We start from the raw sequence: 21,817 nt of genomic DNA on the forward strand, positions 1-21,817 counted from the left end.
CCCCCCCCAAACCCCCTTTTTTTGGGGGGGTCCCTGTTTTGAGGGGGCGCCTCGTTTATTTGGGGGGGTCCCGGTTTATTTAAGGGGGGGTCCCTGTTTTGGGGGGGGGTCCTGTCTTGGAGGGATCCCCTTTTATTGGGGGGGGTCCCTGTTTTGGGAGGGTCCCCATTTATTTAAGGGGGGGTCCCGGTATATTGGGGTGGGGGGGTCATTTATTTCAGGGGGGGTCCCGGTATATTGGGGGGGTCCCGTTTTTTGGGGGGGTTCCTGGTTTGGGGGGGGGGGCTGGTCTCGCTTTTGGGGGGGTCCTTGTTTTGGGGGGGGGTCCCTGTTTATTGGGGGGGGTCCCTATTTTTGGGGAGGGGTCCCTTTTATTTGGAGGGGTCCCTGTTTTAGGGGGGTGTCTCTGTTTTTGGGGAGGGGTCCCGGTTTAGGGGGGTCCCCATTTATTTGGGGGGGGGGGTCCCTGTTTTGGGAGGCTGTCCTTGTTTTGGGAGGGTGCCCTTGTTTTGGGGGGGGGTCCCCGTTTTGGGGAGGTTCCCGTCTATTCGGGGGGGGGGGGTCCCTGGTTTTGGGGGGGGGTCTCTGGTTTTGGGGGGGGGCGTTTATTTGGGAGGGGGCATTTATTTAAGGGGGGGGGTCCCTATTTATTTGGGGGGGTATCCCGGTTTAGGGGTGGGGGCGGGTTTTATGGGGGTGGTCCTCATTTATTTGGGGGGGGTCCCTGTTTTTGTGGGGGGTCCCTGTTTTTTGGGGGGGGGGGGTCTCACCTGGTTCAGCGCCTCCATCCCTGCGGGCTCGGGCAGAGCCGCAGCGCGGCGGGGGGGGGAGCGGCTCGCGGCGGAACAGCCGTGGGGGGGGCGGGGGGGGGGGAGCGCTCGCGGCGGAACAGCCGAAAGGGGGAGGGGGCATCGGCGCATGCGCAGAGCGAGGGCGGCGGGGGCCGGGGCGCAGTGAGGGCGGCGCCGCCATTTTGAGTACGGGCGCACGAGCCGCGTTCTATGCGGCGGCGCCATCTTGAGTGAGGGCAGAGGCGCCCTCTTGGATGGGGCGGCGCCATCTTGAGTGGAAGCGGCGGCGCCATCTTGAGTGCGGGCAGCTTTAATGGCGACGCGCGCGGCGCCATGTTGGGCGCGGGCAAACCCCTTACTGGGGGGGTTGGGGGGAGGCAAAAGGGGGTCCCCCCCTTTATTTTGGGGGCCCCCCGCTTTATTTTGAGGCTCCTTCCCGCTCCAGGATGCGTCCCAGCATCTCCTCGCACATCATCAGAGCCCGCGGCACGTGGAAACAGCCTGGAAAGGGGGAGAAAGGGGGGGCTCCCAGTATAAACCAGTATAAACCAGCAAAACCAGTAAAGGGGGGGGTCTGGGGCGCTCACCCACCCTTGTAGGGGCCGCCCTTGAGGCTCAGGGCGACGTTGCCCTCACGGCTCAGGTACCCGAACCACTCGCCATGCTCCGGGTCGCGGAACTGGGGGGAAAAAACATAAAAATGAGGGGAAAACCCCAACTTTTTGGGGTCCCTCCCCCCTTATTTGGGGTCCATCCCTCCTTTTTGGGGTCCAACCCCCCTTTTTGGGGTCCCTCCCCCTCTTCTGGGGGTCCAACCCCCCCTTCTTGGCATCCACCCCCCCCCTTTTTGGGGTCCAACCCCCCCTTTTTGGGGTCCTTCCCCCCCATTTTGGGGTCCAACCCCCCTTTCTGGGGTCCCTCCCCCTCTTCTGGGGGTCCAACCCCGCCTTCTTGGCATCCAACCCCCCCCTTTTTGGGGTCCAACCCCCCCTTTTTGGGGTCCTTCCCCCCCATTTTGGGGTCCCTCCTCCCCTTTTTGGGGTCCTCCCCCCCATTTTGGGGTCCCTCCTCCCCTTTTTGGGATCCAACCCCCCTATCTTGGGGGGTCTCCACCCATTTTTGTGTCCCTCCCTCCCATTTTTGGGGTCCCTCCCCCCTTTCTGGGCTTCCACCCTACATTTTTGGGATCCAGCCCCCCGTTTTGGGGGGTCCAACCTCCCATTTTGGGGTGCAAACCCTCCATTTTGGGGGTCTCCACCCACTTTTTGGGGCCCTCTCTCCCATTTTTTGGGGCCCAACCCTACTTTTTGGGGTCCGACCCCCCCCTTTTTGGAGACTAGCCCCCCCCCCTCTTTTTTTGGGGTCCCCCCCCACCTTATCGAAGGCGTAGGTGGCCACGCGATCGAAGTCCTCCAAGAACTTGGGGTCGGGGCGGTGCTCGTAGGCAGCCAGGAGGGCAACCATGGCCTCCAGATGTGGCCACCAGAGCTTCATGGACCATTCCAGCTGTTGGGGGCGGGACACCCCAAAACTGGGGGGTTACACCCCAAAACCAGGAGGTTTCACCCCAAAAATGAAGGCGACGGCCCCCCAAAAAGGGAGGTTTCCAGCCCCAAATGGTGGTGGCAACCGTGGCTACCGGAGCTTCGTGGTCCAGAGCAGCCGGGGGTGGGGACGCAAGACCCCAAAAATGGGGGTTCAGGCCTCAAAATGGGGGGTTCGTCTCAAAAATGGGGGGATTTGCCTCAAAAATGGGGCATTTCGCCTCAAAAATGGGGGGATTCGCCTCAAAATGGGGGGATTTGCCTCAAAAATGGGGCATTTCGCCTCAAAAATGGGGGGATTCGCCTCAAAATGGGGGCGTTGCCTCAAAAATGGGGGGATTTGCCTCAAAATGGGGGGATTCGCCTCAAAAATGGGGGGATTTGCCTCAAAAATGGGGGATTCTCCTCAAAAATGGGGGGGTTTGCCTCAAAAATGGGGGGATTTGCCTCAAAAATGGGTGATTCACCTCAAAAATGGGGGGATTTGCCTCAAAATGGGGGGATTCGCCTCAAAAATGGGGGGATTTGCCTCAAAAATGGGTGATTCACCTCAAAAATGGGGGGTTTGCCTCAAAAATGGGGGGTTCGCCTCAAAATGGGGGGATTCGCCTCAAAAATGGGGGGGTTGGCCCCCAAAATGGGGCTGGGCTCCCACAAGGGCAACCGTGGCCTCCAGGTGTGGCCACCAAGAGCTTCATGGACCAGCTTGGGCGGGGGGGGAGGTGAAATTTGAGGGGAAATAGGGAAAAATGTGGAGAAAAGGGGAAAAATGAGGGGAAAGGGTAAAAAAATGGGGGGGAAATGGAAGAAATGAGGGAAAATTGAGGGGAAAATGATGGAAATTGAGGGAAAATTGAGGGAAATTGAGGGAAAATTGTGGAAAATTGAGGGAAAATTGAGGGAAATTGAGGGAAAATTGATGGGAAATTGAGGGAAAATTGATGGGAAATTGAGGGAAAATTGATGGAAATTGAGGGAAAATTGTGGGAAATTGAGAGAAACTTGGAATAAAAATGGGAGAAAATGGGGAGAAAGGTGGGGAACTGGGGGGGAAATGGGGTAAAATGAGGGAAATGGGGAGAAAGTGGGATAAAAGAGGGAAAATTGAGGATAAAAGGGGTGAAAATGAGGGGAAAAGGGTGAAAAATGAGGAAAAAGGATGAAAAATGAGGAAAAAAGGGTGAAAATGAGGGGAAAAGGATGAAAAATGAGGAAAAAAGGGTGAAAATGAGGGGAAAAGGATGAAAAATGAGGAAGAAAGGGTGAAAATGAGGAAAAAGGCTGAAAAATTTGTGGAAATGCGTGAAAAATAAGTGGAAAAGGGTGAAAAATGAGGGGAAAAAGGGTGAAAAATGAGGAAGAAAGGTTGAAAAATGAGGGAAAAGGGTGAAGATGAGGAAAAGGCTGAAAAAATGAGGGAAAAGTTCAAAAAAGTAGTGAAAAAGGCTGAAAAATGAGCAAAAAAGTGGAAAATGAGGGAAAAGGAGTGAAAAATGAGGGGAGATGGGTGAAAAATGAGGAAAAAAGTTTGAAAATGAGGGAAAAAGTGTGAAAATGAGGAAAAAGTTCAAAAAAATAGTGAAAAGGGCTCAAAAATGAGAAAAAAAGTGGAAAATTAGAGAAAAGGAGTGAAAAATGAGGAAAATGGTGGTGAAATTAGGGGGGGAAAGGGAGTGAAATAAGGAAATGGGAGTGAGAATGAGGAAAACATGGTGAAAAGGGGGTAAAAATGAGGGGAAAAGGTGTGAAAACGAGGAAAAGGAACCAAAAATGAGGAAAGAAGGGTAAAAATTAGCGAAAATTAGGAAAAAAACCGTGAAAATGTGGGGAAAAGAAGGGTGAAGATGAAGAAAAAATAGGAAAAAAAGGGTGGAAAATGAGGGGAAAAGGGTTAAAATGAGGGGAAAGGGGTTAAAATGAAGGGAAAATGCTGACAAATTAGGAAAAGGGGTGAAAATAAGGAAAAAGGGTGAAAATGAGGAAAAAGGCTGAAAAATAAGTGAAAAAGGGTGGAAAAAGAGGAAAAATTATTTAAAATGAGGATGAAAGCTGAAAAATGAGGAAAAAAGGCTGAAAATGAGGACGAAAGGGTGAAAATGAGGAAAAAGGCAGAAAAATGAGGGGAATGGGATGAAAAATGAAGAAAAGGTGAAAATGAGGAAAAAAGAAAAAAATGAGGGGAAAAGGGTGAAAAATGAGGAAGAAAGGGTGAAAAATGAGGAAGAAAGGGTGAAAAATCAGGAAAAAGGCATGAAAAAATTAGGGAAAAGGGATGAAAAATGAGGAGAAAGGCTAAAAATTAGTGAAAATGAGGTGAAATTGAGGAAAAAAGCAGAAAAATGAGTGAAAGGGGGTGAAAATGAGTGAAGGGGGTGAAAATGAGGGAAAAGGGATGAAAAATGAGAAAAAAAGGTGAAAAATGAGAAAAAAAGGTGAAAAATGAGGGAAGAAGGGTGAAAGTTAGGAAAAAGGGTGAAAATGAGGAAAAAGGGATGAAAAGTGAGAGAAAAAGGATGAAAAATGAGTGAAAAAGGCTAAAAAATAGGAAAAAGGGTGAAAAACGAGGAAAAAGGCTGAAAATGAGTGAAAAATGGATGAAAAATGAAGAAAAAGGGAGGAAAAATGAGGAAAAAGGCTAAAAAAGAGTGAAAAATGAGGAAAAAGGCTAAAAAAGAGTGAAAAATGAGGAAAAGGGGTGAAAAATGAGGAAAAAAGGTGAAAATGAGGGGAAAAGGATGAAAAATGAGGAAGAAAGGGTGAAAATGAGGAAAAGGGCTGAAAAATTGTGGAAAAGTGTGAAAACTGAGTGGAAAAGGGTGAAAAATGAGGGGAAAAAGGTGAAGATGAGGAAAATGGATGAAAAACGAAGAAGAAAGGTTGAAAAATGAGAGGAAAAAGGGTGAAAATGAGGAAGAAGGTGGAAAAATGAGAAAAAAGGGATGAAAAGTGAGGAAAAGGGCTGAAAAATGAATGAAAAATTGAGCAAAAAAAGGTGAAAAATGAGGGACAAGGGTGAAAATGAGGAAAAAGGGATGAAAAATGAGGGAAAAGGCCGAAAAAATGGGTGAAGAAGGGTGAAAAATGAGGAAAAAAGGGTGAAAATGAGGAAAAGGGATAAAACTGATCTAAAGTGGAAAGAAAAGGCTGGGAAAATGAGAATAAAATAGAAAAAAAGTCTGGGAAAATGAGAATAAAATAGGGAAAATGATGGGAAAATGAGAATAAAATAGGGAAAATGAGAATAAAATAGAGAAAAGGCTGGGAAAATGAGAATAAAATAGGGAAAATGATGGGAAAATGGGAATAAAATAGGGAAAATGATGGGAAAATGAGAATAAAATAGGGAAAATTATGGGAAAATGGGAATAAAATAGGGAAAATGATGGGAAAATGATAATAAAATAGGGAAAATGATCGGAAAATGAGAAAAAAATAGGGAAAAGGCTAGGAAAATGATAATAAAATAGAGAAAATGATGGGAAAATGGGAATAAAATAGAGAAAATTATGGGAAAATGATAATAAAATAGGGAAAATGATGGGAAAATGAGACTAAACCAGGGAAAGTGAGGTCTAAGCTGGAGGGTGGGTGTCGGGGGGGGTTTGGGGTGCAGGAGGTTTTGGGGTACCTGGGTGGGGCAGTGTCCGTCGGCGTCGAGGAAGGCGAAGAGCCCCCCGTGCTGGGGGTCCCAGCCCCACGCCAGGGGTCCCGTCACCAGCGCCCCCAGCGCCCGCGTCCCCAGCGCCGCCTCCCCCCGGCGCCCCGAGAACCCCAGCAGCAGCCACCCCGCCTCCAGAGCGTGGCCTGCGGGGGACCCCAAAATCAGGGGGGGGACCCCAACATGGGGAACACCCCCCACCCCCCCCCCAAGACCCCAAAATGGGGACACCCCCCCGCCATGGACTTCAAAACAGGGACTTCCCCCAATGGACCCCAAAATGGGGACCCCCCCCCCACCATGGACTCCTGAGTGGGGACCCCCAAATGGACCCCAGAGAGAGGGGGGACCCCAAAACTTGGATCCCCCGTGGACTCCAGAGAGAGGGGACACCCCAAAATGGGGACACCCCCTCCCCATGGACTTCAAAACAGGGACTTCTCCCCATGGACCCCAAAGTGGGGACCCCCCCAATGGACCCCAGAGAGAGGGGGGACCCCAAAATGGGGAACTTCCCCCTATAGACCCCAAAGTGGGGACCCCCCCATGGACCCCTGAGTCAGGGGGGACCCCAAAACCTGGATCCCCCATGGACTCCAGAGGGAGGGGGGACCCCAAAATGGGGAACCCCCCTGGACCCCGTAAGCCTCCAGCCAGGGGGGACCCCGTTGTGGGGAGGGGGACCCCAAAAGTGGAGAAGAGGTACCCCAAAAATAGGTGGGACACCCCAAAAGTAGGGAAAGGGACCCCAAAAATGGAGAAGGGAGACCCCAAAAGTGAGGGGGGACCCCAAAATAGGGACCCCCCCACGGACCCCAAGAGCAGACACCCCACTTCCAGCCACCCCAAAAGAGGGGGGAGGCACCCCGAAAGTGAGGAAGGGGACTCCAAAAGTGGGGAGGGGGACCCCAAAAGTGAAGGGGGGACACCGAAAGTGAGGAGGGGACCCCAAAAGTGGGGAGGGGGACCCCAAAAGCAAGGGGGGGACCCCAAAAATGGAAAAGGGGACCCAAAAAACAGGAGAGACCCCCCATAAATGGGGAAAGGGACCTCCCAAAAATGGGGGGGACACCCCAAAAGTGGGTCAGGGGAGCAGTGGGGAAGGGAGGGGGCCCCCAAAATGTGTGTGTGTGGGGGGCACCCCCAAACTTACCGGGGTTCATGAGGCGCCCCAGGCTCCCCGGCAGCTCCCGACCCTCGGGGGAGACGTTCTCCAGCACCACCGAGTCGCCCCGCTGGGATTTGGGGGTGCAGGGAGGGATTTGGGGGTGCAGGGGGGGTTTGGGGGGGAATCAGGGGGATTTGGGGGTGCAGGGGGGGTTTGGGGGGGAATCAGGGAGATTTGGGGGGGAATCAAGGGGATTTGGGGGTTCAGGGGGTGTTTGGGGGGGAATCAGGGGGATTTGGGGGTGCAGGGGGGGATTTAGGGGGGAATCAGGGAGATTTGGGGGTGCAGGGTGGGGTTTGGGGTGGAATCAGGGGGATTTGGGGGAGAATCAAGGGGATTTGGGGGTTCAGGGGGTGTTTGGGGGGGAATCAGGGGGATTTGGGGGTGCAGGGAGGATTTGGGGGGGAATCAAGGGGATTTGGGGGTGCAGGGGGGTTCAGATTTCGGGGGGTGGGGGGCGGTTCTGGGGTACCTGGAGGTGCCGGAGCGCAGCGTGGGCCCCCCACTCGGCCAGCTCCTCGATTTGGGGGTCCCCCCCCGGCTCCTGGGTTTTGGGGTCCCCCCCCAGCAGCTGCTCGGCCACCGTCAGGGCCATGAGGGGCAGCGCCAGCGCCTGCCGGGGGGGGGACCCCGAAAACTGGGGGGGCCCCAACTCCAGGGGGGCCCCCCGAACCCAGCCCAGCAGCGCCAGGGCCCACGAGCGCCCCGCCGCCTACGGGGACCCCGAAAGTGAGGGGGGGACCCCAAAAGTGAGGGGAGGACCCCAACATTAGGGGGGACCCCAAAACCGGGGGGGATCCTAAAGGTGGGAGGGGGGGACTCCAAAACCAGGGGGGACCCAAAAAGGGGAGGGGGAACCCCAAAACCAGGGGGGACAGCGAAATAAGGGGGGGACCCTAAAGGTGAGGGGGGGACCCCAAAACAGGGGGGGGACCCTGACATCAGGGGGGGATCCCAAAGGGCGGGGGGGGAGCCAAAGTGGGGGGACCCCAAAGGTGAGGGGAGGACCCCAAAGGTGGGGGGGACACCCCGAAACAAGGGGGAGGATCAAAAGGGGGGGACCCCAGATGTGAGGAGGGGACTCAAAGAGGGGGGGACCCCAGAAGTGAGGGGGGGACCCCAAAGAGGAGGGGGGAGATGCTAAAGGGGGGGGGGGGACCCAAAGGGGAAGGGGACCCCGAAACAGGGAGGGGGACCCCAAAGTGCAGGGGGACCCAAAGAGGTGGGGGGAACCCTAAAGGTGGGGGGGGACCCCAAAATGAGGAGAGGGGACCCGACATCAGGGGGAACCCCAAAACTGGGGTGGGGGGGACACACGAGACTCAAAGAGGGGGTGATCCTGAAGGTGAGGAGGGGACACCCCAAAAGGGGGGGGGGGCTCAAAGGGGGGGTCCCCAAAGTGGGGGACAGGGACCCTAAAGGTGGGGGGACCCCAATATTGGGTGGGGGGACCCCGAAATGAGAGAAAGGAGCCCCAAAATGGGGTTGGGGGGCGCTCTGGGGGGGATGTGTGGGGCAGGGGCTCCGCTATGGGGCAGGACTGGGGGTCCCTTGAGGGGGGAACCCCAATACTGGGTGAGGGGAACCCCAATACTGGGTGGGGGGACCCCAAAACGGGTCAATAGGTCCCCAAAATGAGGCCAAGGAGCCCCAAAATGGGGCTGGGGGGCCCTGGGGGGGGCATGTGTGGGGCAGGGGCTCCGCTATGGGGCAGGGGCTCTGCTATGGGGCAGGACTGGGGGGTCTCTCAGGTGGGGGGGGACCCCAATATTGGGGGGGGACCCCAAAATGGGGTAAAAGAGCCACAATATGAGGCCAAGGAGCCCCAAAATGGGGTTGGGGGGCGCTATGGGGGGGATGTGTGGGGCAGGGGCTCCGCTATGGGGCAGGGGCCCCCTGACCCGGTATCGGGGCTCCCCCGCGGCGCGCCCCAGCTCGTCCAGCCCCACGGCGACGAAGGCCTCGCTGTACGGGTTCCTCTGGGTCCTCACGGGGCGTCCGTCCCGCGTCAGCGCGAAGGCCACGCGGGGCGAGTCGGGGCCCAGGGGGGCGAAGCGCAGCAGGAACTCGCCCCCTGGGGACACGGGCGGGCTTGGGGGGCTGCCCCACAGCGACCCACGGCGCCCCCGAGCGCCCCATAGAGCCCCCAGCCCCATAGCGCCCAACGGGACCCAATGGGACCCAACGGGATCCAACGGGACCCAATGGGAACCAACCAAAGTCAATGGGACCCAGTGAGACTCCATGGGACCCATAGCGACCCACGGCTGCCCCACAGCGACCCACGGCGACCCCAGCCCCATAGAACCCAATGGGACTCAATGGGAACCAACCAAAGCCAACGGGACCCAATGAGACTCAATGGGACCCACAGCGACCCACGGCTGCCCCACAGCGACCCACGGCGACCCCAGCCCCATAGAACCCAATGGGACTCAATGGGATCCAACGGGACTCAATGGGAACCAACCAAAGCCAACGGGACCCAATGAGACTCAATGGGACCCATAGCGACCCATGGCTGCCCCATAGAGACCCACGGCGACACTGAGTGACCCACGGCAACCCCAGCCCCATAGAACCCAATGGGACCCAAGGAAACCCAATGGGAACCAACAAAGTCAATGGGATCCAAAGAGACTCAATGGGACCCATAGCGACCCACGGCTGCCCCATAGCGACCCACGGCAACCCTGAGTGACCCACGGCGACCCCAGCCCAATAGAACCCAATGGGACCCAACGGGATCCAATGGGACCCAATGGGAACCAACCAAAGTCAATGGGACCCAATGAGACTCAATGGGACCCACAGCGACCCACGGTGACCCCAGCCCCATAGAGCCCAACGGGACCCAACGGGATCCAACGGGACCCAATGGGACCCAACCAAAGCCAACGGGACCCAATGAGACTCAATGGGACCCATAGTGACCCACGGCTGCCCCATAGCGACCCAGAGTGACCCACGGCGACCCCAGCCCCATAGAACCCAATGGGACCCAACGGGATCCAACGGGACCCAATGGGAACCAACAAAGTCAATGGGACCCAATGAGACTCAATGGGACCCAATGGGACCCATAGTGACCCATGGCTGCCCCATAGCGACCCACGGCGACCCCGAGCGCCCCATAGAGCCCCCAGCCCCATAGCGACCAATGGGACCCAACGGGATCCAATGGGACCCAATGGGAACCAACCAAAGCCAACGGGACCCAATGAGACTCCATGGGACCCAATGGGACCCATAGCGACCCATGGCTGCCCCACAGCGACCCACGGCGACCCCCGAGCAACCCACGGCGACCCCAGCCCCATAGAACCCGATGGGACCCAATGGGAACCAACCAAAGCCAACGGGACCCAATGAGACTCAATGGGACCCATAGCGACCCACGGCTGCCCCATAGCGACCCACGGTGACCCATAGCGACCCACAGAGCCCACAGTGACCAGTGGGACCCAATGGGAGTCAAGGAAACCCAATGGGACCCAATCAAAGTCAATGGGACCCAATGAGACTCAATGGGACCCATAGCGACCCACGGCTGCCCCACAGCGACCCACGGCGACCCCAGCCCCATAGAACCCAATGGGACCCAATGGGAACCAACCAAAGCCAACGGGACCCAATGGGACTCAATGGGACCCAATGGGACCCATAGCGACCCACGGCTGCCCCACGGCGACCCATAGCTGCCCCATAGCTCACCGGCTCGCGCGGCCTCCAGCAGCTCAGGGCGTCGGAAGCGAGGGACGGTTCGATAGAGGCGGGAATAGACCCACACCTGGGGAGCAGCGTGTGGGGTGCCCCATGGATCCTGGGGTGCCCCATAGATCCCACCCTGCCTCACACATCCCGCCCCACAGCTCCTGCCCCACAGCTCCTGCCCCATATATCCCGCCCCACATGTCCTTCCCCACACATCCCCCCCCACACATCCTGCCCCACACATCCCGCCCTGCCCCACGGCTGCCCCACACCTGCCGTCCCTGCATCCAGACGTATTTGGTGTCATCGTAGACGTTGCCCTCGTGGCTCAAGCACGAGAAGAAGCCCCTGGGGGGAGACTTGGGGGTCAGGATGTGGGGCAGGGGGTGGTTGGGGGTCTCTATGGGGTCTATGGGGTCCCTATGGGATCTCTATGGGTCTCTATGGGGTCTCTATGAGTCGTCTATGGGGTCTCTATGGGGTCCCTATGGGTCTCTATGGGGTCTCTTTGGGGTGTCTATGGGTCCGTATGGGTCCCTATGGGTCTCTATGGGTCCCTGTGGGTCCCTATGGGATCTCTATGGGGTTCCTATGGTTCTCTATGAGGTCCCTATGGGGTTCCTATGAGTCTCTATGGGGTCTCTATGGGGTCCCTATGGGATCTGTGGGTCACTATGGGGTCTCTATGGGTCCCTATTGGTCCCTATGGGTCTCTGTGGGTCTCTGTGGGTCAATCCGTGGGTCAGTCTATGGGTCAGTCTATGGGTCAGTCTATGGGTCAATCCGTGGGTCAATCCGTGGGTCAGTGTGTGGGTCTCACCCGAGCTGTGGGTCGTGCGAGTTCCTCTCCCAGAAGGCGACGACGGCGTCCAGCTCGCTCGCCACCCGCTGCCGCCAGGCCCCCAGCGCCTCCATGGGGCAGAGCTATGGGGCAGCCCCACGCCCCGCCCCACGGCGCCTCAGTGCCGCCCCACACGCCCCCCCTGCCCCACAGATCCCCTCCCGCCCCATAGATGGGCCCTGGGCCCCCCTCGCCCCATAGATCTCCTCCTGCCCCATAGATCCCCCCCTCAGCCCCATAGATGGGCCCTGGGCCCCCCTCGCCCCATAGATCCCCTCTGCCCCATAGATCCCCCCCGCAGCCCCATAGATGCACCCTGGGCCCCCCCTGCCCCATAGATCCCCTCCTGCCCCATAGATCCCCCCCCAGCCCCACAGATGGGCCCTGGGCCCCCCTCGCCCCACAGATCCCCTCCTGCCCCATAGATCCCCCCCCGAGCCCCATAGATGCACCCTGGGCCCCCCCTCGCCCCATAGATCCCCCCTGCCCCATAGATCCCCCCCTCAGCCCCATAGATGGGCTCTGGGACACTCTCAGCCCCACATCCCCGTGCCCCACAGCTTCCCCTGCCCCATAGATGAGCCATGGGGCTGCCCCATGGCCCCCAGAGCCCCACCCGGGGGAGGGGGGGCTGGAATATGTGGGGCTGCCCCATAGCGCCGCCCCAGCCCCACAGATCCCAGCCCCTGCCCCACATCCCGGTGCCTCACAGACCTCCCAGCCCCACAGATCCACTCCAGCCCCACAGATCCACTCCAGCCCCCCTGAATCCCATAGATTCCCCCCCCACGCCCCATAGATTTCCTCCCCAGCCCCACAGATCCCCTCCCCAGCCCCACAGATCCCTCCCCAGCCCCACAGATCCCTCCCCAGCCCCACAGATCCCCCCCCAGCCCCACAGATCCCCTCCCCAGCCCCACAGATCCCCCCCCAGCCCCACAGATCCCTCCCCAGCCCCACAGATCCCTCCCCAGCCCCACAGATCCCTCCCCAGCCCCACAGATCCCTCCCCAGCCCCACAGATCCCTCCCCAGCCCCATAGATCCCTCCCCAGCCCCACAGATCCCCTCCCCAGCCCCACAGATCCCCCCCCAGCCCCACAGATCCCTCCCCAGCCCCACAGATCCCCCCCAGCCCCATAGATCCCCCCCAGCCCCACAGATCCCCCCCCAGCCCCACAGATCCCGCACCCCCTTCTCCGTCTCTCCCGTCACGGGACTCCGGCTCTTGCCCCTCCCCCCCCCACCCCATTTCCTGGCCCCTCCCCCTCCCCAGCCCCGCCCCCCAAGTGCCCCCCCCTCCCCCCAGCCCCATAAGTGTGGGGCAGAGCCCCCCCCCCCCCCCAACCCCCCAATTTTATCTCCAAAAAAACGTCTTTTTAATTGTTCAAAATAGCACAAAAACGACAGAGACGACGGCACGGGGGGGGGCACTTGGGGGGCACTTGGGGGGCGGGGGGGGGGCACTTGGGGGGCAGGGAGGGCCCCCCCCCCCCCCCTTTATGATACACGGGGCTGCCCCACAGCCGCCCCCCAAGTTCTGTACATGGGGGGGGGGGGGGGGGGCAGCGCGTACAAAACTTCCTCCGGGCTGCAAGGGGTTAAAAAAAGCCGCCCCCCCCCCCCCCCCCCCCCGCCCCATAAGTCGCCCCCCAAGTCAGTCCCCCCCCCGGATCTGTGGGGCAGGAGCGCGGGGGGGTCACTGCCCGTCGGCCTTGGGCTTCTTTGGAGCCGATTTCCTAGAGGGAAAAGGGGGGAGATGGGGGGCTGCCCCACAGATCCCCCCTGCCCCACAGATCCCCCCCTGCCCCATAGATTCCCTCCCCAGCCCCAGATTCCATTCCTAGCCCCATAGATCCCCCCCCTGCCCCATAGATTCCCCCCCAGCCCCATAGATCCCCCCCAGCCCCATAGATCCCCCCAGCCCCACAGCTCCCCCCAGCCCCATAGCTCCCCCCTGCCCCATAGCTCCCCCCAGCCCCATAGCTCCCCCCTGCCCCATAGCTCCCCCCTGCCCCATAGCTCCCTCCCCAGCCCCACAGATCCCCCCCTGCCCCATAGATCCCTCCCCAGCCCCATAGATCCCTCCCCCAGCCCCACAGCTCCCCCCCAGCCCCACAGATCCCCCCAGCCCCATAGCTCCCCCCCAGCCCCACAGATCCCCCCCAGCCCCATAGCTCCCCCCAGCCCCACAGCTCCCCCCCAGCCCCACAGCTCCCCCCCAGCCCCACAGATCCCCCCAGCCCCATAGCTCCCCCCCCAGCCCATAGCTCCCCCCAGCCCCACAGATCCCCCCCAGCCCCATAGCTCCCCCCTGCCCCACAGCTCCCCCCCAGCCCCACAGCTCCCCCCCAGCCCCATAGCTCCCCCCCAGCCCCCCAGCTCCCCCCAGCCCCATAGCTCCCCCCCCACCCCATAGCTCCCCCCCAGCCCCATAGCTCCCCCCAGCCCCATAGCTCCCCCCCAGCCCCATAGCTCCCCCCAGCCCCACAGATCCCCCCAGCCCCACAGCTCCCCCCAGCCCCACAGATCCCCCCAGCCCCATAGCTCCCCCCAGCCCCACAGATCCCCCCAGCCCCATAGCTCCCCCCAGCCCCACAGATCCCCCCAGCCCCATAGCTCCCCCCCCAGCCCCACAGCCCCCCCCCCTCGGTCACTCACAGGTCGGGGGACGAGAGCGGCCGCTTCCCGCCGGGTTTGGCCGCGGCCCCGTCCTTGCTGGACTCTGGGGGGGGACGGGGGCGTCACGACCCACACGTGTGGGGCAGCCCCACGGCTCGCCCCTCGGCCCTGGCTCAGCCCCCAGACCCACCCGCTGCCACCAGGAACCTTCCCACCGACGTTCTCCAAGCCCCCCGTGAGGGTTCCACAGCCTCCTTGGAGGCCCGAGGAGCCCCGAACCCCCTCCCCTCTGCCCCCCAAGTGTGGGGCAGCCCCATAACTCCCTTCTCAGCCACGTTAGAGCCATTGAAGTCACATTCTGTGACTAAAAACCTTCTCGTTGATCTTGTCTGAGCCCACCATGATGCTTCTACCACCTCATTGAAGGCCCTAGGAGCCCTGTACCCCCTCCCCTCTGCCCCCTAAGTGTGGGGCAGCCCCATAACTTGCTTCTCAGCCATTTTAGAACCACTGAACTCACACTATGTGACCAGGAACCTTCCCATTGATGTTCTCCAAGCCCCCCATGATGCTTCTATTGCCTCCTTGGAGGCCCTAGGAGCCCCGAACCCCCTCCCCTCTACCCCCTAAGTGTGGGGCAGCCCCGTAACTCACTTTCCAGCCATTCTAGAGCCACCAAATCCTTATCCCACAACCAGGAACCTTCTCACTGATGTTCTCCAAGCTCACTGCGATGGTTCTACCACCTCCTTGGAGGCCCTAGGAGCCCCGTACCCCCTCCCCTCTGCCCCCTACATGTGGGGCAGCCCCATAACTCACTTCTCAGCTATTCTAGAGTGATCAAACCTATACGGGGTGACCAGGAACCTTCTCATTGATGTTCTCCAAGCCCCCCAGGATGGTTCTACCACCTCCTTGGAGGCCCTAGGAGCCCTGTACCCCCTCCCCTCTGCCCCCCAAGTGTGGGGCAGCCCCATAACTCACTTCTCAGCCACGTTAGAGCCACTGAAGTCACATTCTGTGACTAAAAACCTTCCCATTGATGTTCTCCAAGCTCCCCATGAGGGTTCTACCTCCTAGTTGAAGGCCCTAGGAGCCCCGTCCCCGCTCCCCGGTGCCCCCCGAGCGTGGGGCAGCCCCATAACTCACTTCTCAGCCATTCTAGAGCCACCAAATCCTTATCCCACAACCAGGAACCTTCTCACTGATGTTCTCCAAACCCACCACGAAGCCTCCATCACCTCACTGAAGGCCCTAGGAGCCCCGTCCCCGCTCCCCGGCGCCCCCCGAGCGTGGGGCAGCCCCCCAACCCACCTTGCAGCCACCGGACCTGGGTGGCGGGGCCGTAGCCCTTGTCGTTGCGGGCGGCGATGCGGAAGATGATGGCGGGTTTGGTGGTGTGGTCGATGTGGGCCGAGGCGAGGCTGCCGGCCTGGACGAGGCACGAGGGGCTGGGGCCGCAGTAGACGCGCATGAAGGCCAAGGGCGCGGGGCCCCCCCGGGGCTCGCCCCCCGCCGCCCCCTGGATCGCCAGGTACACCGAGTACTCCACGATGCGGCCGGACGTCACCGAGGGCGGCTCCCACGTCAGGTGCGCCCCGTCCGGGCTCTGCGGGGACAGCGGGGGGCGATGAGGGGCTGGGGGGGCGCTGAGGGGCTGGGGGGGGCACTGAGGGGCTGGGGGGGTCATTGAGGGGCTGGGGGACCCGTCTGGGCTCTGGGGGGACAGCACGGGGGGCACTGAGGGGCTGGGGGGGTCGCTATGGGGCTGGGGGGGGTCACTGTGGGGCTGGAGGGGTCACTGTGGGGCTGGGGGGACAGGAGGGGGGTCGCTATAGGGCTGGGGGGGTCACTATGGGGCTGGGGGTCAGTGTGGGGCAGGGAGGGATCTATGGGGCTGGAGGGGGATCTATGGGGCAGGGCGGGATCTATGGGGCTGGGGGGGATCTATGGGGCGGGGGGGGATCTATGGGGCACGGCAGGATCTATGGGGCAGGGGAGAGGATCTGTGGGGCAGGGGAGAGGATCTGTGGGGCTGGGGGGGGATCTATGGGGCAGGGGGGATCTATGGGGCTGGGGGGGATCTATGGGGCTGGGGGAGCATCTATGGGGCTGGGGGAGCATCTATGGGGCACAGCGGGATCTATGGGGCAGGGGAGAGGATCTATGGGGCAGGGCGGGATCTATGGGGCAGGGCGGCCATCTTGGCTGCTCTATAGGCCCAAAGGAGGAGGCCCAGGCCCCGTGGGTCGCGCCGTGGGTCGCGCTATGGGGCAGGGTGGGATCTATGGGGCAGGAGTCACCCCTGGGACTAGATCCAGGACCCATAGGTGGCACCACAAGTCGTGCTATGGGGCAGGGCGGGATCTATGGGGCAGGGCGGCCATCTTGGCTGCCCTATAGGCCCGAAGGAGGAGGCCCAGGCCCCGTGGCTCTCGCCGTGGCTCGCGCCGTGGGTCGCGCCGTGGGTCGCGCCGTGGGTGGCGCTCACCTTGCTGATCTTGATGGCGCAGGGGGCGCCGGGGAAGCCGGGGAGGCAGGTCTTGAAGGCCGAGAGGTCGGAGAAGGGGCCGCGGCCGCAGGCGTTGAGCCCGGCCACGCGGAACTTGTAGGCCGTGCCCGGCTGGAGCTCCTGGCGCCGCAGCTGGGAGTGATCCGGGACCCCCGACGCCTCCTCCTGCCAGACACCGTCACCAGCCGCACCCGGACCCCCACCCGGGACCCACAACGACCACCAGGGACCCACAACGACCACCAGGGACCCACCAGGAACCCACAACGACCACCAGGGACCCACCAGGAACCCACAACGACCACCAGGGACCCACCAGGAACCCACAACGACCACCAGGAACCCACAACGACCACCAGGGACCCACCAGGGACCCACCAGAAGAACCACAAACCCACCCAGGACCCCATAACGACCACCAGGAACCTGTAATGACCACCAGGGACCCATAACGACCACCAAAACCCCACCAGGGCCACCAGGAACCCAACGGTGGCCACCAGAAGGCTGTGATGGCCACCAGGGAAGCCACAGGGCCACCAGGAACCCATAATGACCACCAGGAACCCATAATGACCACCAGGAACCCAATGGTGGCCACCAGAAGGCCATGATGGCCATCAGGGAAACCATAGGGCCACCAGGAATCCAATGGTGGCCACCAGGAACCCATAATGACCATCAGAAATCCATAATGACCACCAGGAACCCAACGGTGGCCACCAGGACCCCAAGAGTGGCCACCAGGAACCCAACGATGGCCACCAGGAACCCCACGGTGGCCACCAGGAGGCCGTGATGGCCACGGGGAAGCCCCCCAGCCCAGGTAGCCCGCGGGGGGGGGGTCGGTGGCCACTCACGTCGGGGCTGGGGCCGTCGTCGGGCGGGAGGAAGTAGTGAGTGACCATCATGGAGGTGCCTTTGACCACCCCCACGTCGAACCACTGGTTCTCCTTCTTGGCCTTGGGGGGCGGCGCCTCCGCCTTCTGGGGGGACAGAGACACGCGGGGGTCACCCCCTGCCCCACGGCGGCCCCACAAGTCGCCCCCTGGGGGGCTGGTGGCCACCTTGGCCGAGGTGGTGGCCACTCAGAGCTCGGTTCCTTCCATGGGTTGGAGAACAGGGACCTCCCTGCCCCATAGCGACCCTCACAGCAACCACTCCTGCCCCATAGCGGCCTGTCCTGCCCCATAGCATCATCTCCTGCCCCATAGCGGCCCCACAAGTGACCTCCTGGGGGGCTGGTGGCCACCTCGGCCGAGGTGGTGGCCACATGGAGGTTGGTTCCTTCCATGGGTTGCAGAACAGGGACATCTCCTGCCCCATAGCGGCCTCTCCTGCCCCATAGCGGCCTCCCCTGCCCCATAGCGGCCTCCCCTGCCCCACGGCGCCCCCCACTCACCCCCGGGCCGGGCTCGATGCCGTTGGCCACCTCGGGCAGGCCGGTGGCCACCTGCAGCTTGGGGGCGGCTCCCACGGGCTGGGGGGCTACGAAGGCCCCGGGGGCGGCCAGCGCTGGGGGGCACAGGGGGGGCACTTGGGGGGCTGCCCCATAGAGGGACCCCAGCCCCACATAGCGCCCCCCCAGTGCCCCATAGAGGGACCCCAGCCCCACACAGAGCCCCCCCAGTGCCCCATAGCGCCCCCCACTGCCCCATAGAGGCCCTCCAGTGCCCCATAGAGCCCCCCCACTGCCCCATAGAGCCCCCCCAGTGCCCCATAGAGCCCCCCCAGTGCCCCCCAGAGCCCCCCAGTGCCCCATAGAGCCCCCTACTGCCCCATAGAGCCCCCTACTGCCCCATAGAGCCCCCCCAGTGCCCCATAGAGCCCCCCCAGTGCCCCCCAGAGCCCCATAGAGCCCCCTACTGCCCCATAGCGCCCCCTACTGCCCCATAGAGCCCCCCCAGTGCCCCATAGAGCCCCCCCAGTGCCCCCCAGAGCCCCCCAGTGCCCCATAGAGCCCCCTACTGCCCCATAGCGCCCCCTACTGCCCCATAGAGCCCCCCCAGTGCCCCATAGAGCCCCCCCAGTGCCCCCCAGAGCCCCATAGAGCCCCCTACTGCCCCATAGAGCCCCCCACTGCCCCACAGAGCCCCCCAGTGCCCCATAGCGCCCCCTACTGCCCCACAGAGCCCCCCCAGTGCCCCATAGAGCCCCCCCAGTGCCCCCCCAGTGCCCCATAGAGCCCCCCCAGTGCCCCATAACGACCCCTACTGCCCCATAGAGCCCCCCAGTACCCCACAGAGCCCCCCAGTGCCCCATAGCGCCCCCCAGTGCCCCATAGAGCCCCACAGAGCCCCCGCCAGTGCCCCATAGCGCCCCCTCAGCGCCCCATAGAGCCCCATAGCACCCCCCAGCACCCCCCAGAGCCTCCCCAGTGCCCCATAGCACCCCCACAGCAACCCAGAGAGCCCCATAGCACCCCCCCGCACCCCATAGCGCCCCCCAGCACCCCCCAGAGCCTCCCCAGTGCCCCACAGAGCCTCCCCAGCACCCCATAGCGCCCCCTCAGTACCACATGGAGCCCCATAGCACCCCACCAGCACCCCCCAGCACCCCATAGCGCCCCATAGAGCCCCATAGCGCCCCCCAACTCACATTCGGGGGGCGCGGGGGGCTCTGCGAGGCCGTTGGAGGCGGCGTCGGGGTCGTTGAGGCTGTCGGCGGGGGCCAGCGCCTCCGTGGGGAGGTGTGGGGCGGGGAGGTGTGGGGCGGGGGGCGTGTGGGGCGCGGGGGGCGGGGGCGGGGGGGGCTCCTGCAGCTGCTGCTGCTGCTGCTGCTGCTGCACCAGGGCCGCCAGCTCCTGCTGAGTCAGCACGAGGGGCAGAGCCGCCGCCCCGGCTACCTCGGCCCCCTCGGGGGCAACCGCGGCCACCGGCCCCGACGAGGCCCCGGCCAGCGGCTCCGCAGACCCTGGGGGGGGTGGGGAACAGAGTTAGAGGGGGCTACTGATTCCCCTGTGTGGCCACCAACCCCCTGTGGGGCCATCAAGCCCTTAAGGGGCCACCGTGACCTCTCTGGGGCCACTGAGCCGCCCCATAACCTGCCCCCCATCCACCCCACATCGTGCCCCACACGTCCCTCATATTGACCCCCCATCCCACCCCCCCTCTCCCCACACTGACCCCCTATCCCACCCCTCATCTACCCCCCATCTCCCCCCAACCCACCCCCCATCCCCACACACTGACCCCCTGTCCCCCCTCTCCCCACACTGACACCCTGTACCCCCTCCCCCCCCGTCCCCCCTCTCCCCCTCTGTCCCCCTGTCCCCCTGTCCCCCCCCGTTCCCCCATCCCCCCCTCTTCCCCCCCGTCCCCCCTGTCCCCTCCCTGTCCCCTGTTCCCCTGTCCCCCCTGTACCCCCGTCCCCCATCTCCCCACACTGACCCCCTGTCCCCCCTGTCTCCCTCTCCCCCCCATCTCCCCCCCGTCCCCCCCTGTCCCCCGTCCCCCCTGTCCCCCCCGTCCCCCTCTCCCCCCTGTACCCGTCTGTCCCCCATCTCCCCACACTGACCCCCTTTTCCCCTCTCCCCCCCGTCCCTTTTCCCCTGTCCCCCGTCCCCCTCTCCCCCCTGTCCCCCCCGTCCCCCCCCGTACCGAGCACGGCGTGCTGTGCGGCCTGCAGCACGGCCTGGATGGCGAGGGCCTGGGCCTCCTCGCTGGCCGCGGCCTGCGCCGCCGCCTCTGCGGCCGCCGTCACCGCCAGCTCCTCGGGGGTCAGCGCCGCCGCCTCGGGGCCCGCGGGGGCCGGGGGGCTCTCGGGGGCCGGGGGGGCCTCGGCGGCCGGAGGGGCCGGGGCCGGGGCGGGGGGGGCCGGGGCGGGGGGAGCCCCCGCGGCGCCCGGCCCCTCGGCCATGAGCTCCGGGGGCAGCCCCAGCGCCTCGGGCCCCGCCGGCCCCGGCAGAACCACCAGCGCCAGCGGCGACGGCGGCGGCGGCGGCGGGGAGGGCTCCCGCAGGGAGGAGATGGGCTGGGGAGGGGGGACACGGCGGGTGGAGGCACGGGGCGGACCCCGGAGACCCCAACGGCCCCAGCGGCCCCCCCGGGGCCCGCAGGGACCCCCAACTGCCCCCCCACAGCCCTCAGGGCCCCACAGAGCCCCTGCTGCCCCCCAACTGCCCCCCCAGAGCCCCCAGTGCCCCCCAACTGCCCCCCCAGAGCCCTCATTGCCCCACAGAGACCCTAATGCCCCCCAACTGCCCCCCAACTGCCCCCCCCAGAGCCCTCAGGGCACCCCAACTGCCCCCCCAGAGCCCTCAGAGCCCCCCAACTGCCCCCCTGAGCCCTCAGGGCCCCCCCAGAGCCATCAGGGCCCCCCAACTGCCCCCCCAGAGCCCTCAGTGCCCCATAGAGACCTCGGTGCCCCCCAACTGCCCCCCCACAGCCCTCAGGGCCCCCCGACTGCCCCCCTCAGCCCTCAGTGCCCCTAGAGCCCCTGCTGCTCCCCAACTGCCCCCCCCGAGCCCTCAGTGCCCCCCAACTGCCCCCCCAGGGCCCTCAGTGCCCCACAGAGACTCTGCTGCCCCCCAACTGCCCCCCGCACAGACCCCCAACTGCCCCACAGAGACCTCCCGCCCCATTCACCCCCCTCCAGCCCCATTCACCCCCCCCACACCCCATTTACCCCCCCTCCAGCCCCATTTACCCCCCTCCTGCCCCATTCACCCCCCTCCAGCCCCATTCACCCCCCTCCCAGCCCCATTTACCCCCCTCCAGCCCCATTTACCCCCCTCCCAGCCCCATTCACCCCCCCCACACCCCATTTATCCCCCCTCCCAGCCCCATTCACCCCCCCTCCTGCCCCATTCACCCCCCTCCAGCCCCATTCACCCCCCCTCCAGCCCCATTCACCCCCCCCCACACCCCATTCACCCCCCTCCAGCCCCATTCACCCCCCCCCACACCCCATTCACCCCCCTCCAGCCCCATTCACCCCCCCTCATGCCCCATTTACCCCCCTCCCAGC

General features: G+C 62.8%; 2 protein-coding genes across 2 annotated transcripts in view; both read right to left on the minus strand.

Moving 5' to 3' along the window:
* Positions 1-1,085: 1,085 nt before the first annotated feature.
* RENBP (renin binding protein) lies at positions 1,086-12,941 on the minus strand. Its single transcript, XM_069882945.1, has 11 exons — positions 12,907-12,941; positions 11,696-11,799; positions 11,148-11,223; positions 10,876-10,951; positions 9,063-9,235; positions 7,634-7,873; positions 7,147-7,228; positions 5,964-6,139; positions 2,166-2,297; positions 1,383-1,470; positions 1,086-1,292 (listed from the first exon to the last, which is right to left on the minus strand). Exons 2-11 carry the CDS (start codon positions 11,788-11,790, stop codon positions 1,210-1,212), a joined length of 1,221 nt encoding a protein of 406 aa, XP_069739046.1. The 5' UTR covers positions 11,791-11,799; positions 12,907-12,941; the 3' UTR covers positions 1,086-1,209.
* Positions 12,942-13,334: 393 nt separating this feature from the next.
* HCFC1 (host cell factor C1) overlaps positions 13,335-21,817 on the minus strand; it is a 42,228-nt gene continuing 33,745 nt past the window's right edge. Inside the window, exons 20-27 of the mRNA XM_069882946.1 lie at positions 20,449-20,821; positions 19,448-19,762; positions 18,252-18,364; positions 17,710-17,835; positions 16,829-17,014; positions 15,652-15,946; positions 14,377-14,440; positions 13,335-13,454 (exon numbers count right to left, since the gene is read on the minus strand). Coding sequence (XP_069739047.1) covers positions 13,415-13,454; positions 14,377-14,440; positions 15,652-15,946; positions 16,829-17,014; positions 17,710-17,835; positions 18,252-18,364; positions 19,448-19,762; positions 20,449-20,821 — 1,512 coding nt within the window. The 3' untranslated portion in view covers positions 13,335-13,414. The remainder of the gene's footprint in view (positions 13,455-14,376; positions 14,441-15,651; positions 15,947-16,828; positions 17,015-17,709; positions 17,836-18,251; positions 18,365-19,447; positions 19,763-20,448; positions 20,822-21,817) is intronic.

Source organism: Phaenicophaeus curvirostris, unplaced genomic scaffold, assembly GCF_032191515.1.
Source record: "Phaenicophaeus curvirostris isolate KB17595 unplaced genomic scaffold, BPBGC_Pcur_1.0 scaffold_428, whole genome shotgun sequence".
NCBI classification, from domain to species: Eukaryota; Metazoa; Chordata; class Aves; order Cuculiformes; family Cuculidae; genus Phaenicophaeus; species Phaenicophaeus curvirostris.

Excerpts from the sequence above, each read along its gene's own strand:
- RENBP (XM_069882945.1), bottom strand. The coding sequence starts at position 11,790 with ATGGAGGCGCTGGGGGCCTGGCGGCAGCGGGTGGCGAGCGAGCTGGAC. Across the intron at positions 6,140-7,146 it reads GGGGCGCCTCATGAACCCCG|GCCACGCTCTGGAGGCGGGG; the intron begins GTAAGTTTGGGG and ends GGTCCCCCGCAG. Across the intron at positions 1,471-2,165 it reads CCACCTACGCCTTCGATAAG|TTCCGCGACCCGGAGCATGG; the intron begins GTGGGGGGGGAC and ends TTTTCCCCCCAG.